The following is a 22812-nucleotide window of genomic DNA, read 5'->3' as shown; positions in this document are numbered from 1 at the left end:
TGTTCTTAAAATTCTTTATAGATAGGTATATTCTACATATGTATCGTTTTTGTTAAGATGTGAATTTTGATATAGTTCTCTTATATTATAATAATAATACTTTTTTTATGGGATGACGAACGATGATTGTTTGTTGAAGTGTCAGTCTAGTTTAGATGTCAAGTTGCATAGTAATATTTAATATAAAAAAATTTATATAATTTTTGTGTGTATTTACTATGACACTCAAAGTTTTTGTTTGATAGAAATTATTTTAGAATATATATTTATATTAAGTATATAAATTAAATTATTAACTATTTAGTCATTTATTTAAAAAAATTACTATGTTTTAAAATTTTTATCATTTTATTTTCAGTTTCCTCTTTACTTTTTCTTAGATTGATTTAATTATTCTTTTCATTATCAAATAGAATCATTGAGAGGGTGATCGGATGAGAATGTTTAGTTTTGTCTGTGAATATTTTATAAGATAAAAAGATGATATTTTATTAAAATTATTTTTATTTTTTATGGTGTGGATATTTTTTTTGGGTGATTGAAGCTTATAGGAATATATTCTCATCCTTTCTTATATTAAGGCATCTTTTATAACTATGATAGCAGACGCTTATTAGTTTAGTGGATGATTAATTATTTTATATCTAACCATTTAATTATAAAAAAATTAAATATATTTTTCTATAACATGAAATTGATTTTCATTTCTGATATAAACTTTAAATTATTTAGGTGTTTGTAATCTAAAAATAATTGAAATAATTTTTTTTATATGTAAAATTTATTTAATTAATGTTACTTATCAATAGTAATTATAGTAATTATTACTAATCGAAATAACAACTAATTTAAAAAAAATTAATAATTTTAAAAAATAAAACTAACAATCATATTATATATATATATATATATATATATATATATATATATATAAACTCATTTAATTTGTTATAAATAGTTTAAAGTTTGAGTGAGGGGAAAAACTAATTTTTTATTATAATATAATAAAAAACATATATTTAATTAATTATAAAATAGGTTAGAAATAAATAAATTACAAATCTTAATATATTTAACCAATTTTGATCACTAGTTTTTTTAATTTCTTAAATTACAAATATTATATCTATAAATTCTAAACACTGAGACTGGAATAATTTTTAAAATCTTAAAAAAAAAATCCATTAAACTATATTTTAGAAGGGGTTAAAGTAGAAATTAAAAGACTAAAGTAAGTTTTATTCTATATTTAAGACACTAAAAAAAAACTTAAGTTAAAATACAAGGAAATATCTTCACAAACAATATATAGATTCAAGAAATATCTTCTTATCTATGCATTCTGGTCTACATTTTATTTTCTTCTTAACCGTTGAATTTGTAATGATTAAAATATAATTTGTGGTCAATGATCAAATAATAGAAATTTGGACTTTTTTTATTATCAAATTCACAAAATAAAATTATATGAGAAACACATTAAGACTGTAAAAAGCTGCTTTTATTTTAGCTTTTAAGTATTAGTGTCATTCACAATCTTCATTTAATAGATTTAATTTAGATTTAAGATAAATTGACAATAAAATTAGATGGTCTTTTTAAGATAACACAAACTTGAGGCAATTGCTTCATCCAATAGTTTTTAATCTCTAACTAATTAACTTTTGAAATTTCAAAATTTTCATTCATTCAATAATAAGATGCAGGTTCAAATTTGTTGGTGTAGGAAGTAATTGCCCAAACTTGATTGCGTTGTTCATATGTTTAGGTGGGCCTCGCCCAAGCTAGTCATAATTTATGGGCCTTTTTCTAAATGCACTCACTTTTGCTAAACAGACATCTAAAATTTTCATTCCACTTTTATCTTCATTTGGAAAAATAAATTTAATTTTAATATGTAAAAGGCATGAGCCTTTATTTATTGTTTTATAAGAATAAATAAATAGTTTTAATATTTAAAAAATATATATTTATATAATAAAATAAAAAATTGCATAACCTAATTTATATGTTAAGTTTCATGATATTCAACATGAAAAAAAATTTATAAAAAAAAAATTGTGTATAAAACAAAAAAAAATAAAGGAAAGCAAAAACAACTTGGAACAATATACCCTTTAGATATAGTGAGAATTCACCTTGTATGTAATTTTAACTCCATCCTCGAAATAAGACAAATCCTTTTTGTTTTACATGAAGATATATCTCATGTATTGATAGAGAAATTGGAATAGGAAAATATTTTTCTCAATGAAAATATTTGTTTGTGCGTGTAAAAAGAAGACTTCATGAAGAGTAGGATGTGATATGTGAAGGAATGTAAACCAAGCTCTCTTCTTAAATCTTATCTTTCTTTGTATTGACTAGACTTTGCATCTAATTCCAAGTATTCGAGTTACCTTTCTTAAAAAAATATTGTGATATTCTGAAAATATAATAAACCAAAAATATTTTAAAAGACTAATAATTTTTTTCTTCTTATTTTTCCTTTCTATGTTTGAGAAATTTGTGTAAACATATTAAAAGTTTCAAAAACTAATAGATTGTATATTAAAAGTAAATTGTAATTCTAAACATATTTCGCTTATGTTGTCCAAAGTTTCAATTTTAGTTACGATTTTTTTAGTTTGGAATTACATACACCATGTAACAATCAAATTAAATTATCATGACTTTATATATAAATAGATATACATACATCAAATAAAATAATTATCTAAACATATGTTTTTGCAAACTAAGTAATATATATATATATATAGGTATGTATTTAAAAAAAAAGGAGAAATATTGTTTGAGAACCAGATTAACCTACTTAACTCTTATACTAAGTTTTCTTTATCTTATTTATTAGTCTCACAAAGTAACTACGATGATACTTTGACACTTAAGTTAATATTTGAAAGAAAAATGTATATTGTAGATAAGATTATTCTAGAAGAGATAAAATAATGTATGTTTATCTTAGGGTATTTACATATTTATACTACTTATATTGGACTTTTACTTATACAGATAATTAAGGGAGACCCAAATAGGCCCAAATATTATTTTAATCATGGTTTAAGGGTTGAGCTTCAATTATCGCGGTTAATCACTTTATTAAACCATAATCTTAAATGTCATATGATTTTATGGTATCTTGACCGGGATATTAAGGTGCCAAGAAATAACCACTACTAGACCAAATCAGTGACCAAAGTTGTTTTTATGATTTAATGATCGAAATAGTGACTACAATTTTAGTCACAAAAATTCGATTACAAAATCGGTCACAGAAAATCAATCATTAAATCAGCCACTAAATCGGTTATAAAACCGGTCACTGAATTCGATCACTATGTATCAGTGACTAAGAAAATAGTGACAAATTTTGTTTGGTTACTGTTTTAATTAGTGAATGACTTTGGTCATTTAGTGACTGATTTTGTGTCACTATTTATCAGTTTTCTTGTAGTGGACGTGGTATTTTCAACATTCTCGATTGTCGAAATTTAAAATAATACACTGGTCCTCAAGCTTGAGTGAAGGTGATGAGTTTATAAAGAAAAATTCATTTCTTTACCAACCTCTCATTGGTTGTGTCAACTCCTTCAATTCTTCAAGTTTCATGAACTTAGTGACTCGTTGTTGCAACTTGAATAGGTTTGTTATTGGTTTCTTACACTATGTTATCCGAAAAAGGGCCTTGACTTAAAGGTAGTGACCATGTGGTGAATGACCACTTCAGGATTGAGATTACGAATATTGATGATGACTTGGCCGAATTGCTCCATGCATGTGTGTAGCAACTCCTTTTTCTCCTTCCTTGTATTGAATTATGCGATTTATGTAAGGTGATATGGTTTGCTAGTGACAAACTACGATTTGGTGACCAGGGTATCATAATAGTTGATTGAGTACCGTGGAAGACAGGTAAACCAGCTCAGGACGACCCCTTTCAACAAGGTTGGAAATATCATACAAAAATTGCGTCCTTAGATGTATATATAAGTTGACTTGTGTGATATAGGTGTTGATATGTACGTTGGGTTTTGTGGTGCTGATGGGGATGTTGTGCCAAACGTGTATGCCGATGTGGGAGGTTTAGAGTATGCATTTTGGGAGTTGTCGACCTCTTGCATCTTTGGTGGATTATTCTGGTTCGACCCCAACGAGTCTTGGTAAACTTATTACGTGCAAACATGCATAGTTTCGCTATCCCCAAGCTCCTACCTCATTTGGGCGTTCTCACTCCTTAGCGCGTTTATCTCTTCGACATTCTTTCTCTTTAGCATCTAAAGTTCCTTTCGCAACTCCATCATCAATTCCATTTGGTAGGCATGATTGTTCGAGGTCTCTTTTAAATGTGTTTATTGTTGTTCATCACGTTTCATGTGTTAACCATGTAACTTCTTTGCAAGGTTTTTTCAATCTCCCGATGGATGTAAAATATTTTTGAAGAGTCGGATTAAATCCTTATAGTTGATGTGCTCTCGCCTTCTCATCCTGCTTTGACATCGTTGATCTTTGGTCTTGATTCTCATTTTTCAGAAAAAAATACATGTGATTAAATTTCAACGTTCAAATCAATTCTCAACCAATATGAAAAAAAATATAAAAATAATGAAAGATTAATTATAAAAGAATGTTTATTCATTTATACCAATTATATTGGAACTCCTACCTATATAAACAATTAGAGTTAACCTAAATAAACATAAGTAGACAAATAGACACTGATATCTTCTTAATCATGATTTATAAATTGTTTATTATGTAATACTTGCTAATTAGACAATTAAACTCCAATCTAAGTAAGATTGAAGATAAGATATTAGATAACCTTTTCATTTTCTTTATACTGTGAAATTTGTAGCTTTAGTCTCTATTTTTGAATTAAGAAGAATTTTATCTTAGATGAAGTCAAATAAAACATTAAACAAAATTAAATTCATCACGCTGATAAAGGTTATATATATATAAACAACTTATATAATGTTTTCTATACTTCTAAATACTATCGTATATCTATCTTGAAATAAATACAAAAAACAAAATATAATTATTTTAAAAACTGAAAAAATGAAAACTAAAAAATATTTCAGGGATACAAAAATAGAATTTACTTATTTATAAGTTGTTTTAAAAACAAGAAAGTTAAAAGCTGGTCTCCTCAGAAGTTAGAATAATTATCTTAAACAAAACTATTTTTACTTGTGATTCTTGAACAAAAGTTATTTGAGATAATTTGTTCAAAGGAGAGAGTTTTCTTATTCTCTTATTTCTTTCGAAATATTAGATTTGGTGTCTTAAATTTGATTATTCGTGTCTTGACGAGCCGAGTGCATAGCTTTGGAAAGTTGCCAAAGTGTTGCAGTAGCAGAACACAACATAACACAACATTCGCACCTTCCAAAACCAAAACATATTGACAATTCCAAAGTGCCTCCATCAAAATATTCTAATGAATACCATTTCCATTTCCGCACACTTCACTCCACAACACAAACACGACCAAAAAACCATACTCCCAGGTCGAAAACTCCCATGATTTGAATTCCTTTCGTTCCAAACCCTTCTTCCTTCATTGTTTTCTCACAGATCGCCACCAAAACCAAACCAAAACCTCCTTTTTTGCACAACCCAATTTCCAATTTCGCATACCAAACATGCCCTCTTCCTCTCGCCGCGGAGCAGCCTGGGCCTCCTCGATCCTCCCATCTTCCAACCCCAAATCAAAGGCACCCAGAAAGGGAAGGCGACGCACGGTGCTCAAAGACTTCATCTTTTCGAATTTCTTCTCCATTGGGCTCGTTATCTCCCTCTCCTTGTTCCTCCTCATCCTCCTCCGATTCGGGGTCCCCAAACCCATTGCGACGCACTTCCGCACGCGCTCCTCACGCGCCCGGAAGTCCTTTGGACGGAGGCCCCTTCCCACCGTCTTCAACACCAGCGCGCTCGCTGGCGCCGGCGCTGTTGATATCACCACCAAGGCGCTGTACGACAAGATTGAGTTTTTGGATGTTGACGGCGGCGCGTGGAAGCAGGGGTGGAGCGTGACGTACCGGGGGAACGAGTGGGACGCGGAGAAGCTGAAGGTGTTCGTGGTGCCCCACTCGCATAACGATCCTGGGTGGAAGCTCACTGTGGAGGAGTACTATGATAGGCAATCAAGACACATACTTGATACCATTGTGCAAACACTGACCAAGGTCAAGTCATATCTCATCCTTGCTTTTTATGGACTTTGGAGTTTGTATTTTTTGAATTATAAATGATTGATTTAGTTACAATGTTTTTCAAATATCAAGAGGTGTAAGTTTAACGTTTTTTAAACAATCCATGAGAGTTTTGTGTTGGGTTATAAAAAGGAGGGGTGTGGAGAGGAATTTGACTAAAATTCAAGAGTATTAGTATTGATCCTGCATACATTGTCTTTCAACTACACGCTGGCTTTATTGATTTGTACAAATAGAGTAAGCTATTTAGCGACAGTGTAAAGAGTTTTTATGTCGACCACTTAACTGAGATCATCATGTCATGTATGATAGGTTTGTTAACTGTGTATACATTGTCATTCAATTACAAATCGTTGTGTGTGACAAGGTTGTTTACTTTCATAATAGAGTGAATTGTAGTGTCTGTGGAAATAAGCTTGTTCACACTTTATACATTATGATCCAATTACAGATTGTCATGTTTGACAAGTCTGTTGACTTTCATAACTGAGTGAATTTGAAGGTCATACTAAGGATAATTTCTGATTAGTTTGCGATTTAAAAACATTTTCCTTAAAGAAGCATGATTGTTAAACTCTTTATGTGGGTGACTGCAGTTGGTTAAGGTTGGTGTTTGGTTCATGAGAAGTGATGTGAGTGAGGTGCGTATGTGTGGATAGCTTTAGTTTACTTGTTGAGTGATTTGCCATGATTGAGTGAATTTTGTGTTAGTGGGTTGTGACTTATGTTGTGAGCTAAACCGGGGGAGGTTATATGGTACAATTTTTGGTATGTGTTGAAATTAAAGATTTTAATATTATTATTTAAATGTTTATTTAGATGATACAAGTGATTAAGCTAGAATGAACAACAGAGTAGTTGAGTAAATTTGTGTTGGTGGATTGAAGAGTCAATTTGCTGCTTTGAAACTGCAGATTATGCACTGGGTGGTGCATGTGATAACAAAAGTGGTAGACCTTGAAATTTGATAACATTTGCATATTAGGATGTAGTGCAGGAGAATATAAGCCTCAACGAAATGGAGCTTATAAACCTGTCAGTTCCATAGGTAGCTCTTTTTATTTTATTCTTGTGTTTTAGAGAAAGTTGTGCTATGATATTGACTGGATGATCGGGGTATGTAGGATTCTCGCCGGAAGTTCATATGGGAGGAAATGTCGTACTTAGAGAGATGGTGGAGGGATGCATCCGATGAGATGAAGGAATCCTTCATCAATTTGGTGAAAAATGGACAGTTAGAAATTGTTGGAGGCGGCTGGGTGATGAATGATGAGGTAATGTTATATTTATTCCGACACTTTTCTTGTTTACAGTGAAGAGCATACATGTAGTTGTTGATACTTCATTCCTGTTGAGGTAATTATTAAGTCATGAGAATTTGTGGAAGGTAGGTTTTGTGATGCTTTTCATCATATTGTTTTGTTGTTTACGTTTTTAGAATTCAAGGACCTTCATGTTTGCTCTCCTTTTAATGAAGTTTATGCTCTAGGAACATACATGTCTATGGAATAATTATGTCCAAATGAAAATTCCTGTGAACAGAGAAGATTACCAGTAGCCTTATTGTTTATGGAAAATTGACCTTTTACGGTTTTCTCATTCCTGCAGGCCAATTCCCATTATTTTGCTATAATTGAACAGGTATGTCGAAAGTTTTGCCTATTTCTGCAATTGTGTATATATATATATATATATATATATATATATATATATATTAGTTATTTCTTAGTTGTTTTGCTATAATTTTTATGTGGTTGATAATTAATTAAGATGAAAGGGCAGTCCAGTTATGTTTAGGTTTTCCTGTTGTCGGGCATCATTATGCATGGTATTTGGCTGGCATGCTGATGGATGTAAATGCTTCTAGGCCTTTTCAGTTAATCAGTAAATTTACTTAAAAAACTGACTGGTTATATGAATGTAAAGTTGTGATGTATTTTGTCTTAAAGTAGATTTGTTCTTGTAAAGATTGTATGTATTTTGTAATGTTATTATTTTAAAACTAGAACTTTTAGTTAGTTTGTCGGAATGCATTTTATCATTTACCTAATAATATAGAGGTAATCAAAATTTAAAATCATTGTTTTGCTCATTTTGTAGGTAACTTAATCCGGTCTTGTAATGTGCCATGTAGATTGATGCAAAAGTATGTCATATATATAACTAAACATGTTTATTTTTACGTGCAATATTCTGTTATATGAGCTATATTTCATGAATTTAGTTTATTATTATAATTGTTATATCAGGCATCAAGTTAGTGCTTGCAAACAGTGATGTCAAATAAGTTTCAACAAACACATAAAGCCTAGGGTACTTTGCATACTATAAATCGCTAGAGAGCATTCCTTTTCTTAATACAGCCGAACTAATTATTTATCATTGGACTGCATTCTCAAGTTTGGGCAGTGATGCACTTGGTATTCATTCATTAGAAGAGAAAATTATGTTTCCTTGTTTCGCTTGTCCATGTGATTGTGATTGTGATTTCATGTGCATATCAAACTATGATCTTTTTACTCTAGTGATTTGTGTATTATTTTGTGTTTGTGCTTAATCTTTGGACAATTATGTAACAGATAGCAGAGGGAAATATGTGGTTGAATGACACCATTGGTTTTGTTCCAAAAAATTCTTGGGCTATAGATCCATTTGGTTACTCATCTACCATGGCATATCTTCTCCGTCGCATGGGTTTTGACAATATGCTTATCCAGAGAACCCATTATGAGGTGAAGAAGGAGCTTGCGTGGCATAAAAAGTTAGAATACATCTGGCGCCAAAGCTGGGATGCAGATGAAACCACCGATATATTTGTCCACATGATGCCCTTTTATTCATATGATATACCTCATACATGTGGCCCAGAACCCGCTATTTGTTGTCAGTTTGATTTTGCACGCATGCAGGGTTTTGTTTATGAACAATGCCCATGGGGGCAATATCCTGTGGAGACCACTCAGGAAAATGTTCAGGAAAGAGCTCTTAAATTGCTGGATCAATACAGGAAAAAGTCAACTTTGTACCGAACCAATACACTTCTTGTTCCTCTTGGAGATGATTTTCGGTATATTAATGTCGAAGAAGCAGAAGCCCAATTCAGAAATTACCAAATGTTGTTTGATTATATCAATTCAAACCCCAGTTTGAATGCAGAGGCAAAGTTTGGTACTTTGGAAGACTACTTTGTAACGCTGCGCGAGGAAGCAGAGAGAATAAATTACTCATTTCCTGGTGAAATAGGATCTGGTCTAGTTGAAGGTTTTCCTTCTCTATCTGGTGACTTTTTCACTTATTCTGATCGGCAACAAGACTACTGGAGTGGTTATTATGTTTCACGGCCCTTCTTCAAGGCTGTTGACAGGGTACTAGAACAGACGCTCCGTGCCACTGAAATCATGGTAGCTCTAATACTTGGCTGCTGTCGGAGATCACACTGTGAAAAGTTTGCAATGGGGTTTTCCTATAAGTTGACAGCTGCTAGAAGGAACTTGGCTCTTTTTCAGCATCATGATGGGGTAACTGGTACTGCAAAAGATCACGTGGTTATGGACTATGGAATGCGCATGCATACTTCTTTACTGGACTTGCAGATTTTTATGTCCAAGGCAGTTGAGGCTCTTCTTGGAATCCGCTATGATAAATTAGACCACAGTCCTTCCCAATTTGAGCCAGCAATAGTGAGATCCAAATATGATGCTCAACCATTGCATAAAGTGATTGGTGTTCACGACGATTCTTACCAATCAGTGGTCTTTTTTAATCCTTTGGAGCAAACTAGCCAAGAAGTTGTGATGTTGGTTGTCGACAGTCCTGATGTTACTGTTGTTGACTCTAACTGGAGTTGTGTTCAGAGCCAAATTTTGCCTGAGCTGCAGCATCATAATAGCAAAATCTTCACTGGGAAGCATCGACTTTACTGGGAAGTTTCTGTTCCTGCTCTGGGATTGGAAACTTATTATATTTCCAATAGTTTTGATGGGTGTGAAAAGGCCAAGCCTGCAAAGTTGAAAATCTTCTCTAAGTCTAACTCGATTGCCTGTCCAACACCCTATTCTTGTGTGAAAATAGAGTCTGATGTGGCTGAAATTGAGAATCAGAATCAAAAACTAACTTTTGATGTAAAATATGGTTTGTTACAGAAGATAATTCCAAAAAATAGTTCCCCAAATACTGTAAAAGAGGAAATTGGTTTGTATTCTAGTTCTGGTGGGGCATACTTGTTCAAGCCCAATGGTGATGCCCAACCCTTTATTGAAGAAGGTGGGCAGTTCCTGATCTCAGAGGGCCCTTTGATGCAGGAAGTATACTCTTATCCAAGAACAACTTGGGAGAAAGCCCCCATTTCTCATAGCACCCGAATATATAGTGGAGAGAGCACAGTCCAAGGGTTTATCATCGAAAAGGAGTACCATGTTGAGCTTCTTGGCCATGATTTCAATGATAAGGAATTGATAGTTAGATATAAAACAGATATTGATAACAAGAAGATTTTTTATTCAGATTTAAATGGATTTCAGATGAGCAGAAGAGAAACCTACGATAAGATTCCTCTGCAAGGCAACTACTACCCCCTGCCCTCTCTTGCATTTATACAGGGATCAAATGGTCATCGGTTTTTGGTCCATTCCAGGCAATCATTAGGTGTGGCAAGCCTTAAAAATGGATGGCTCGAGATAATGCTCGATCGTCGGTTGGTAAGGGATGATGGTCGTGGTCTGGGACAAGGAGTGATGGATAACCGTGTGATGAATGTTGTCTTCCACCTAACCATGGAAACCAATGTTTCTGCCACATCAAATTTGGTTTCCACCCCATTTGCTTACAGCCCTTCTCTTTTATCTCACTGTGTTGGTTCTCATCTGAACTATCCATTGCATGCATTCATTTCCAAGAAACCACAGGACAAGTCTGCAAAGCCACCACCTAGATCCTTTTCTCCTCTTGCTGCTCCCTTGCCGTGTGACTTGCACATAGTGAACTTTAAGGTTCCCAAGCCTTTAAAGTTTTTGCAGCAACCAGGTGAAGGTCCTAGATTTGCTCTAATTTTTCACAGACGACATTGGGATTCTTCGTACTGCCGGAAGGGAAGATCACAATGCACTAATCTGGGTGATGTGACTGTGAATCTGTTCAGCATGTTCCAGGATCTTACAGTCTCAAAAGTCAAAGCAACTTCCTTGAATCTCTTGCACGAAGACCCTGAAGTAATGGGATTCTCAGAGCAATTTGGAGATCTTGCACAAGAGGGGCATGTGGCCATATCTCCAATGGAAATACAAGCTTACAAGTTGGAATTGAGGCCACAATAGAGTACTCATTACTGAGTGGCTACTTCTGATTTCAGCTGAACCACAGGGAATTCTTGGACTCATTTAAGACGAATTTATGCTGAGTTTTTTAACTGCACTGCCCCATTGATGGTAGGGATGGATTATTCTTGGACTGCTTTCTCACTGGTGCAGGTAAGAGAATGTCCAAGCAAAGAGGAGCTACATTGGTTGAAGAAGCGTGACAGTGGACTTTTGTAGAGTGCTGTTATGATAACATGATGAAATGAGAGATTGTAGTATCTGCGGCTCCTTGTCTGTTTTGTGCTTTGCTGTAGCATTTGTTTACCTTTTTCATGGACTTGAAAGATGAGTTTTGCTTTGTCCACTTATGTTATTGTATAACATGTCTCTAACAGACTACGTACATGTACAGATTTATACCTGTGTTGGGGAGAGTGTAACCTTTTTTGGAGTTGAGCTCAACAATTTGCAAAAACATACTTATTGTCCTTCACAACTATTAAAATAATTTGGTGAAAAGATGAAATAACCATTAAGGTTCCTTTTTTTTAATAATATTGTTTTCATGTTATGACAGATAATTGTTGTTACTTGAAGTGTCAGCCTAGCTGAGATATCAAGTTTCATAATGATGTTTAACATGAGAGCCTAGCTGAGATATTAAGTTTCATAATGATGATTAAGAAGAGAGCTTTTATATTTAACATAAGAGTTTCTATAGAAAAAGAAATAACCATTAGAAAAAGAAATAATCATTAAGGAACAAATTTTAAAAGTCTAATGAGTACTTGTTTGTTAGGTCTTGTTATCTGGTGTTGGTCTAGGAATCAATAATATAAAGTTTTTCTTACATTGCATTAACAATTATGGTAGGGTTTGCTAATATTTTTTAGGTTTTTCTTTTTCATTTGGGTGTTCTTAATTAGTATTTTATGACATTGTAATGAGTTTGATTTTTTAGTATATTTGGAGTCAAAAGGCATCATTTCTCATGCTTGATAGGTTAAGTCCAATTTTTTTGAGAAAATATCTATTAATTATGTTCTAAAATTTATTAAATTATAATTGAATATGGTTTTCACCAATATGATAATAGCCTATAACTATTGATAAATAGTATTTTTTAAAATTAATCATAGCATTGTACTATTTTATTTTATTTCTACATAAATGTGATAAAATCTAATATTTTTTAGAATATTTATGTAGCAACATGTTTGGATACATATATTTTAGCCAAGATATAGGAACATCATAAATCTATCTTTCAAAAGTTAAAAGACAAAAGTATAAAAGAAATGAAAAGAAAGAATTAAATAAGTTTAAGGTTCCTAATATATAATCGATTTTTAATTTCAGTTCCTAATAGTTTTCTTTTAGATTTGACTACCTAATAAATTATGGATACCGGTTTTTATAAAATAACAAGTTAAGGGACTAAACCAAAAATTACAAAAATTTCACTGATTACTTCAAAGGAGACAACATAATAATGGAAACAAAATATAGATAAATATTTTTTAGGAACCTAAAACAAATTTAATAATTTATTAGATACGTAATTTGAAAAAAAAAACAATTTATTAGGTACTAAAAAAAAAGAGTAATATATTAGAGACCTATAACTTATTTAAGATTAAAAGAACATATATAAAAAGTGTGGCAGAAAAGATGATAAGAGAGAATATTTGTTTGTGTTTAAAATCTTAAACTATTAATTATTTATATGGTATTCATACTTAAGAGATTAATAAGTATTGTTTAATTCCCAAATCATTCATTTATAAAATCATGTAGTAAAAACTATTAGAATAATAAAAATTGTATGCAAAAAAGGGTGTGACTGTCATTAATTATTTCCACAACAATAAGATATATTTTTCCGAATGTTTCCCAAAGGTGTTGTTTGAAAGTTTTTTAATTTTCAGAAATAATTTTCTAGAAAGTGAGGCTTTTGAAAAAAAATCATTTCTTTTACATTACACTAAAAAAAGTGCACAAAAGAAAATATGGGTGTGGAGGAAGCAATTATCATCCTGTTATATCACGAGATTCTTGTTTATATTTTAGATGTTTGGGTCAATCAATGAACTATAATAAAAGACAATTACTTTCTGCACCTGATCAAATAATAAAAGGCATCCAAATTTGGATTTTCATAACACTTTTCTAAATTTTGAAAATCTTTAGCATGCATTTTCATATTTACCTTTTCAGAACGGAAAGATTTTAATTTTTGAATTCTATTCCAGAATTTCATTTACAGAACACAATAATCTATTCCAGATTTATTTTATCATAAAGTATTTTTTGAATTTCAGATTTTCAAATCCAAAATGAAGGATAATTACTATTGGGTGAACTTGTCAGATATAACTGTAAATTTAATCATGATATGAAACAAAACCAGTTAAGACTATGCTTTGTATTCTGTTTGATGTGTTCCAAGTAAATTCAGTTTGTGACATGTTTGGTTACCTTCAAAACTACATTTCTACATTAAAGTTTTACTCAAAATCTCAATTTTATAGAAACAACTTGAGTTGCTTTGACAAACTTAAGTTTAATCCAAACTTTGTAAAGTTTAAGCCAAACATGTACTAACTGTTTGCTTCAGTCTAATTTAGCAATGGATTGATGTAACAGTGTAAGCCCTTAGGCTTTGATTTCACCTAAAATTGGTGTAGTTCAGATATTTTGTGGTACCTGCTCCTACAAGATTCTAGTTTGAAGTGTGATTTACACATATTCCATTTGTGTACATAACTCCATAATTAAACCAAAATTCCATACACTTCTTGTATGTTGTATCTAAGCTTAATTTGCATTCCTAGACCAAACAAATTGGAGAAAGAAATGGTAAAACCAAAATGCTCCAAGTCTGTTTTTTTTTTTTGGAGTAACCAGTAAAACTCACTTCTTCAGATTACAAGATGATTTCTTCTTGCACACTCACATTGAGAGTCTTATTGGGAAGAACAATGCAGTTGAACACTACCACTTCATCTTCAACAGTTACAGCTTCCCCTAAATGATCATTATCACAAAGGAGAAAAGGAAAAAGGTCACAACTGAAATGGTGTTTATAGGATATAGTTCTTTAAATACTTTTGGCATTGTTTTCTAATCCAAGTTAGAGTTTTACCTCAATAATTTGCAAAATGGAAGTTTTCATTAGGATCAACACAGATTAATAAGGTAAAACTTCAGTTTTATATGTTTAACTGAAGAACATCACCAAAAGTACCAAGATAGCTGTATCATTTTTCTTCATAAACAAAAGGCAATTAAGCAGGCAGGAACTTGTACCTAGGATGGTTGTGCCAAGTCTTGCATCGTAGTTACCATCAGCCTGAACCATTCAATTCACTATAGGTGAGACACAGTAAGCAAGAGTGGTGTAATCATTAAATTTTCAATTGTCTCAGACATGTTGATGGCTTAAATGAAACTTTTCCTTTTGTTTAAAAATTCTCTATATTTTTGCTTTATGCTCTTTTGCATTTGCACCAGTTTAATTAAAAATGTACTGAACTTGCCTGCACATGTGACCATCTTCCAAGTGATGACTTCCATCCAATAATTGAGTTTGTGACAAAAGCATTTTCCTGTCAGGAGAACAAACACATTTGCTTATACACTGTAAATACTTATACACATCTAACCTTTGAGTTCCTTACCTTAATTTCAACATCATCCAAGATGATACAACCGCTTAACCTGACGCCAGCACCTACACGAACATTTGCTGAGATAGAAACATTGGGACCAATCTGTTCAAGAAAGAGAACAAAAACATACTTTATATTTCATGCCAAGTATTTGTTCTGGATCCAATTGCAAGGTATGAGACTTAAGTCCCACAAGAAAAGTATTGGCTTTATAAGACTTTGGGGTTCTCCAACTATTGCTACAGTACTACTAGCTTTTGTGGTGTCCTTCTCCTAAGGTTCTTATCACTATTCAGGTCCATATAAACAGAAATTTTGGTTTTCTCCACAATTTTGTTTTTATTTTACTTGCAGCTAACATTTTTATAATTGCAATAATGCAATGTGCACTGTTCATTCAATCTTGGATTGAAAGTCAGAATAAAATTCTTTCCAGCATAACAGTTACCCTAACAAATAAATTCCTAACTTGTATTATGGAATCAATGCACCCTTAAAACAAGTACTTGGAAATATTGCACAAATTCAAGTCAAGTAGTTTTTCCCTTCAAGAACAGATCTATCTTGCAGGTAACTACTGTTTTAGACTTTAGGAGTTTTCAGCAGAAATGCATAAAGGTACTAGAGCTAATTTAATTTTTGTCTACAAAGGTAAAAGTATGTACAATTTTGAGAAGGAAATGGAACTACCTTTGCAGAAGGATGAACTTTTGCTGATGGATGAATATATACATCACCAGAAACTGTTGCACTCTTATTACCATCTCCACTGGCCAAAAGATCAGGTGAAGTATACCGGAATTGGGCAAGATACAATTCTGAGCATTTCAATGACATTCTGTACGTGTAAGCGTATACTTTAAGTTAAACCTAATAATGGTCCAATATTAAATCTTGAGACAGTGTTAAGATACAATGCAACCCTACCCTGGAGTTTTAATTTGCTCCCAGAAATCCATTGTCTCATATGTATATAATTGCTTCTTCCCAGCTAGAGGTGATAATATATCTTGATCCAGTCTTACAAAATCTACAGGAATAGTCCTGAAGGGAAAATGCATCCATGAGCATCTGAAGATATTGTAGTTTTCAAAGAGGAAAAGATGTGCAACGAAAAGGGTGAATCCTTTGGAACCAATGTGATAAGTGGAGGAAGAAAAGCAATGAGGGTTAGATATTAGTATTACTCTAAGCAATAATCCCTAAAAGAGAAATTTGTAGTCAAGTGTAGACTCTTTCACATTTAACTCACATCTGAACCAATATCCATGCACCCATTAAAAATAGTTTTGAATTCTTTTCAAAATAAAACAACAAATAGTGGTAATCAATCAACCTTGTCGCAGATTGGAGTGTATCAAAGCTGGAGAGACGGCGTAGATTAGCTGCAAAGGTGTCAATAAATCAAGTCAATTTCCAATGGTGCAGCCTTACTGCAAATAGCAAACAAAGTTGATAGATATAGTGAAAAAACCAAAAGGCATGCAAGATTTTCAAGTTCCAAGGCATGAATGGCATAAATAGATGTTAGAAATATGTAAAGTTACAAATACACCAAGTTAAATCTTCTGTATCAGGAATCAATTAATGAAACACAAGCCTTTTATGACGGAAGCTTTCTAAACTGCAATTAACAGAGATCATCTTATGCCTTCTTGGTTCATAATATATACCACTTCCATGCAACACTCATTAGTTAAAATTCTAAAGGTTGAGCCCAGTTAAATCTTATGTTTCAGAGAATCAATTTATGCAACACAAGTCTTTTAAGATTCAAAACTATTTAAAAGGTGATTGAAAGAGACCAACCTCTGCCTTCTCGATTAATATATACATCGTCGATGGCAGTAAAAATATCAGGGGTGAAAACGTACACGCCACAATTTATCAAATTGCTGACCTGCAATTACACAGTGATTAGTTTTGTTTAGGTGCAGTTATAAGCAACACACACACACACATATATTATACCAATCAAGATCCATATTGGATTGTGCTTTTTTTCTTAGTAAAACAATGAAGAGAAACAAACCAAACTGAATACTCACAAATGTCTCAGGTTTCTCAGTATAATGCAGCAACTCATTAGTGGTTGGATCAGCAACCAACTCACCGAATTGGTTAGCAGATTCAGCTGAAACCTGCACAAGATATCCACAACCCCAAAAAGAGAATGAAAGTGGTTTTTTGTGAAGAAACACCGCAATGATCTTTATATATATATATATATATATTGTGTGTATAGAAAAAACATTGATCTCTAAATCCTTTGTCTGTCTCTGCCTCTATTGATAGGGACATTTTACCACTTTTTTGAACAATAAGTGCTATTATACCCATTATCTTATGCACCAACCTTGATCACCAACATTGTCCCCATCCCACCATATCTTTTATGTGCATCTGCAAAAAGAAAAAAGAAATATTTCAGTAGCGACATACTTCTGAAGAACTACATCAGTTTAACAGCAACATACTTACCAAGCATTGCTGGTAGTGGGAAATTGCAGCAAACATCACAGTTTAACAGAAATATATGTGACTGCAATAAAAATGTAGCCACTCTGTTAGAATTTATACATTTATCATTCCAAAGTTAATCAACAATATAACATAAAATGGTAAAAACAGGGAAGAGCAGTGTTTCTAACTGGGCTGTCTTCCATGATAATATCTCTGAAGTAGTAAAGGCCACCTGCTGAACCACGCGGTTTATCCTCTTTCAAATATCTAGATTGATATTAGTAACAAACCAAGATCAGGTCCAGAATTTAACAAAGTTAAGAAACATACTTTCTCTTATTAAAGCTGCATATAAATGCACTAGTCACCTTACTGGTAATTTCAGCCCATTCGAGATTGAAGAGACATATAGAGCGAATTCTCGCTCCTCATAGAATCCAATAAGATATATTTGAGCCAAATTGGGTATCTGTAGGAGACAACACTAGTAAGTCACATGTCCCTTCTCCTTTCCTTTTCATCAGTTTTTAAGCTGATCTTCGATTAGAATTTTCAACCAATGGAAACCATGTATAGTTATACACACAAAAAAAAGAGTATGCAAGTCAACATTGAAACTGAAGTTCCTTCTAGATTTTTTCCCCTCAATTTGATCAAATTTGATTTTTAGACTAATGGAGAACACACACATTGAAATTGGAGTTCATTGTGGTTTTTTATTCTCAATTTGATCAAATTTGAGTACACACAAACGGACAGCATAACAACAATAGAGTCTTGTCTCATTAGGCCCGATTGGCCACATGGATCATACACGGGCGTGCGTGAGCACACACACACAGAGAAATTGAAGTTCCTTCAAGTTTATTCTTTTTATTTTCCATCTTGATCAAATTCGAATTTTAGAGTTTAGACTAACGCATACCATACACACACACACAACCAAAACCATATACACACATTTGAACTTTAGAGTTTAAACTAATGGAGAACATGTGTATTCACTCACACACACACACAAACAGGTATGCAAATCAACATTGACACTGAAGTCCTTTTAATTTATTTTCCCCTCAATTTGATGAGAAACAGTGAGAAGGGTAATTGAGGTGAGGCAAAGAAGCAAACCCTTTTGCAAGCAGAAATAGGATGGTGAACCATTGGCTGGCCAGCCAGAGGGAAAAGGGGTTTGGGAATATTGAAGGAAAGAGGCCGAAATCTGGTCCCTGCAGACACAATTTAGCAAAGCCATGTAAGAAACGAAGAGAACCCCAAAATTCCAAACTGGAAAAAGACACTAACTTTGATCAGAAAACATGCAAAGATTTCAAATACCTTTGGTGGGCCCACCCACCATGATCACAGCCACCACCTTCTCCGAGTTCTCCATGGTCAAAACACAGATCTTTACACTCAAAATCCGAGCTTGAGACTGATAACAACAATGGGGTAGATTGAATTATGGGATTTGAAACACAGGTGACAGTGTTGGATCCAAGGTTGTGCTGTGTGACTCAAATTTCCATGGTTTGGACTTTTGACTATGAATGAACTCAGATAGATCCACATAGAATTATGATTATAACTGAACTATGAATACATTGAAATTGAGGTTTGATTTAGTTATTTAGTTAAACATTTTGAGAGCTAGACAAAACAAACACGCACGGAAAATTTTAAAATATAAATTAAAAAAAGTAATGTTTCAGAAGTTACTTTGCTGTTATTCTTAATATCTTAAATTTACACAATTTAAATTATAAGACAAAGTTGCGTTTAACTATTGATGTATTCTTAAAAAGATATCTATTGAAATCCAATTTAGAGATAAAAAAAATATTATAGATTGAAAGTGATAAGCAATCAAGAAGATTAAATATAAATATATAGATAACAAAAAATAATTTGATAGTTGAGAGAAATAAAGTTAGTACGAATTATATGCCTTGAAAAAATAAAAATAAAAAAGTAAAATGTGTGAAATATTGTTGCCTGAAATAGTAATATATTTTTTTAAATGATCCTTATGTTTATATTTATTATTAGTTTTAATTGTAATTTATAATTTCTATAATAACATAATAAAGTATAATATCTGAAAAATAAATCACTTCTTAAAATTTCAAACTTTGATTTCGTTATATTAACTATTAACTTAAAATGAGTTTTGAATATTAAAAGGAAAAAAAATAATAACTTTTTTATTTTTTAAAAGGTTTATCCGATATGATGAATCTTACAAGGATAAAATTAATGTTGTTGCAATCACTTAATTTCGAAAGAATGATTTTCTTTTTAATTTCTTGTTTTTTATTTTATTTTCTAGAAATCATTTTAAAATACATTTCGAAAATTAAATTATGAATATAAGAAAAGGAAAAAATATATGAAGTGTTGTAAAAAAGGAAAAAAGAAGAGTGTAAATATATCGGGCTTGTAATATTGACTATTGGTCCAGCCCAAAACCTACTGTCAGCCCAATAAGAAATATAAGTCTTAGGCCCTCACAGAGTTCTTATGTGGGGAACTACTATTTGCACTTACCCTTGTTACTAATACACTCCTTACATTAATGTGGAGAAAATCATAGATGAAGCTATCTTATATAAAATTATTCAAAAATATAAACATAAACTTTTATGAGTGGTTATAAATTGATTAAATTCAATAGAAATATAAAATTGATTAAAATTTGAATAAACTGAAAATAGAAAAACTGAATTTTTTTATTGGATCATATCGTAGATTTTATTTTGATAACTAATAAGATCTAATCGAAACTTATATATAAACGTAGTTTTCTATTTTATAAATATAATAATCATGTCTATTTTTTTTAGTTTCTTATATATTTGTAAAATTATCACAACTTGCTCTTATTTGTGAAGAATACATTTAATTAAAGATGGATATTAGGTTGCGTAAATTTATTTTACGAATATATTTGAAGATTTTTACTACTATTATTTTTTAGAAAATTTGAACAAATCTAAAAGAATTACGTTTCTCAATTTTCATTTAGTTTATTCACATTATATTATCTATCAACAAAAAATATACTTTTTACTTGTAAAATTATTCTTTATCACTTATGAGAAAAATTACATATAACATTGAAATGGTTTTTTCCCAAACATTCTGAAATGAGAACTCACTAGTAATAACGTTAATATTAGGGTATTGACAACAAATTTGTATAAATAATTTTTTAACACAGTAATCATAATTGTTGTAAGGTTATTAACAAAATTTTGAAATGAGTTTGAACAAAATTTATATTTTCTAGATATTCAATTTGATGACTCAATCAGTTTGTGTTCAAATAGATTAGGTTATGGTCTTAAAAAATCTTAATTGACCAATCATTTTTAATAGGTTTAAATTTGAAAATTTTCCAAACAAACCCTAACATTCATTTTTAATAGGTTAAAATCTCACAAAAAATATTTTATAACTAGTAGCTAATAAGTTAACTCGTATTTGACTAATAAGCGCATACTTTATTGGTCAAAAGTTTAAGAAATATACTGAACATATAGTGGTTGGTTTGGGATCTGATAAGTGTTATAATTGAGTAATATTTCATACAAAAAGATAGTAGTTATAATTCAACTCCTAATTTATGAATTTGAATCTCGTTACATATTTTTTTATTATAAGATGAATGTGAACAATTTATTTTCAAATTTGTGTTAATTACAAGATTCTACGGGAGAACGAAGATAAAATGGCTAAAGGTGAATATGCAAGTTAAAGATAAGATGAAAAGACAAAATTGGAAAATTGAAAACTCGTCCAAATAAGATCACACAAGAGAAACTCGCTCAAGACTCACCCAATACCCGTTACATCATCAACTAAGTAAAAGTTAAAATTCAATACACGTTAAAATCATGATTCATGTTAGTTATTGCGAAATATTTCAAAAATAAATAACATCATCATAATTCAAACATGTATATTATTTGATCCAAAATTTAGTTCATAAATAATATAAAATTACACAAAGAAAAAATAAGGAGATGATAGATTTTTGTTCTATTACCAATGGGGTAGGAATCATTGAACTTTTATCCCCACATGCATAAAGATATGTTAATGGGTGATTTTGGAAGGTGAGATTGAGTGTTGTCATACTTTTGAACCAAGAACATCATCACACAACTTTGGAACACAATGATTCTAAAGCAAATTGCATCAATCTTTTCTATTGCATGTTAGAAAATGATTTTAAGAAAATAAGCAATTTTGTTTTGTTCCTTTAGAAGTCCTAAAGGAAAAGGGAAAACAACTTGAAAATGAGAAAGAAAGCACCACATTCTCCATCGTACTTAAAAATGTATTGTTAGAATAAAAAAAATATAGAGATTCAGGGGGAAGGTGTGAAGGTGCAGAGAGAATTGACCCCTATCCTATAACGAGACAAGTTACCAGTTTCAGTTTCTATAACTTAGATAGACCAACCTGATCCACTTTATTTTTGACAAATCAATAGTGAGTCTACCCAAAATGACTTGAACTACCCATTTTACCACTTCTAAAAATAGAATAGTTGCTATTACTTATTCTAAATAAAATAAAATACAATACGTTAAAATAAAACACGATCATGAAATAATTGTGTGAAATATGATGTACATATAATTATTTGGTTGGATTATTGTAATTTTTCATTTTATTTTTATTTCAAGTGTTAATTTCAAAATAAAGTAGAATTAAATAAGATATGACAAAAAATATTTTTAGCTCTCTTTTAACAAAAAATTAATTATGATATTTAGTTATAAAATATCATAATTTTTTTTTAATTTAACACAACATCCTCGTTATAATATATATGTATACTCATAAATCATCACTTATCAATAATAATAATAATAATGAGTAGTTATTCACTATCTCTATTATTTTCATAATCAGTAATTCTATAGCAAATTTTCAAATAAATGGTATAATCTTATATGGGTTATTCCTACCACTAACACTATTTTTATCACTAATCCTTTTTTATCATGGTCACTAACACTATTACTAATTAGTGAACATTATTATGACTTCTAATATTATTATCATAGTTATCATTATTCGTACTATCACCTCTCTATTATTGGTATAGATATACTTTTATCATCGCAAACTAATATTGTGATTGCTATACATTTG

At 31.4% G+C, this 22812-nt stretch overlaps 2 protein-coding genes across 5 annotated transcripts; one reads left to right on the top strand and one right to left on the bottom strand.

The window, feature by feature from the left end:
- The first annotated feature begins 5279 nt into the window (after nucleotides 1-5279).
- On the top strand, nucleotides 5280-11992 carry GMII (golgi alpha-mannosidase II). Of its 2 annotated transcripts, none has more exons than XM_068645596.2 (4): nucleotides 5280-6194; nucleotides 7346-7495; nucleotides 7830-7862; nucleotides 8801-11992. In XM_068645596.2, exons 1-4 carry the CDS (start codon nucleotides 5652-5654, stop codon nucleotides 11531-11533), a joined length of 3459 nt encoding a protein of 1152 aa, XP_068501697.2. In that variant the 5' UTR covers nucleotides 5280-5651; the 3' UTR covers nucleotides 11534-11992. The 2 variants fall into 2 exon arrangements, with proteins under 2 accessions (XP_068501697.2, XP_090157368.1); XM_090301242.1 differs by lacking the exon at nucleotides 5280-6194 and adding an exon at nucleotides 7141-7269.
- A 2157-nt stretch (nucleotides 11993-14149) lies between these two features.
- LOC137836836 (uncharacterized) lies at nucleotides 14150-19408 on the bottom strand. Of its 3 annotated transcripts, none has more exons than XR_016520382.1 (15): nucleotides 18985-19380; nucleotides 18778-18875; nucleotides 18018-18118; nucleotides 17838-17916; nucleotides 17668-17728; nucleotides 17543-17589; nucleotides 17235-17327; nucleotides 16996-17086; nucleotides 16523-16619; nucleotides 16114-16230; nucleotides 15877-16024; nucleotides 15196-15288; nucleotides 15055-15123; nucleotides 14825-14867; nucleotides 14150-14542 (listed from the first exon to the last, which is right to left on the bottom strand). XR_016520382.1 is itself a non-coding variant. In XM_068645594.2 (15 exons), exons 1-15 carry the CDS (start codon nucleotides 19037-19039, stop codon nucleotides 14442-14444), a joined length of 1245 nt encoding a protein of 414 aa, XP_068501695.1. In that variant the 5' UTR covers nucleotides 19040-19408; the 3' UTR covers nucleotides 14150-14441. The 3 variants fall into 3 exon arrangements, 2 of the variants coding, with proteins under 2 accessions (XP_068501695.1, XP_090157367.1); XM_068645594.2 differs by having other exon boundaries at nucleotides 16523-16571; nucleotides 18985-19408; XM_090301241.1 differs by having other exon boundaries at nucleotides 16523-16571; nucleotides 18023-18118; nucleotides 18985-19327.
- Between the last annotated feature and the right edge of the window lie 3404 nt (nucleotides 19409-22812).

The sequence above is a fragment of the Phaseolus vulgaris genome, chromosome 4 (assembly GCF_051622355.1).
Source record: "Phaseolus vulgaris cultivar YP4 chromosome 4, ASM5162235v1, whole genome shotgun sequence".
Lineage (NCBI taxonomy): Eukaryota > Viridiplantae > Streptophyta > Magnoliopsida > Fabales > Fabaceae > Phaseolus > Phaseolus vulgaris.
This window is presented reverse-complemented; position numbering and strand designations above follow the sequence as displayed.

Coding starts and splice junctions, on each gene's coding strand:
- GMII (XM_068645596.2), top strand. CDS start 5,652: ATGCCCTCTTCCTCTCGCCGCGGAGCAGCCTGGGCCTCCTCGATCCTC. Junction 6,195..7,345: donor TTGTGCAAACACTGACCAAG/GTCAAGTCATAT, acceptor CGGGGTATGTAG/GATTCTCGCCGGAAGTTCAT. Junction 7,496..7,829: donor GCTGGGTGATGAATGATGAG/GTAATGTTATAT, acceptor TCATTCCTGCAG/GCCAATTCCCATTATTTTGC.
- LOC137836836 (XM_068645594.2), bottom strand. CDS start 19,039: ATGGAGAACTCGGAGAAGGTGGTGGCTGTGATCATGGTGGGTGGGCCC. Junction 17,917..18,017: donor GGGCTGAAATTACCAGTAAG/GTGACTAGTGCA, acceptor ATATCAATCTAG/ATATTTGAAAGAGGATAAAC. Junction 15,124..15,195: donor TGGATGATGTTGAAATTAAG/GTAAGGAACTCA, acceptor TTCTCCTGACAG/GAAAATGCTTTTGTCACAAA.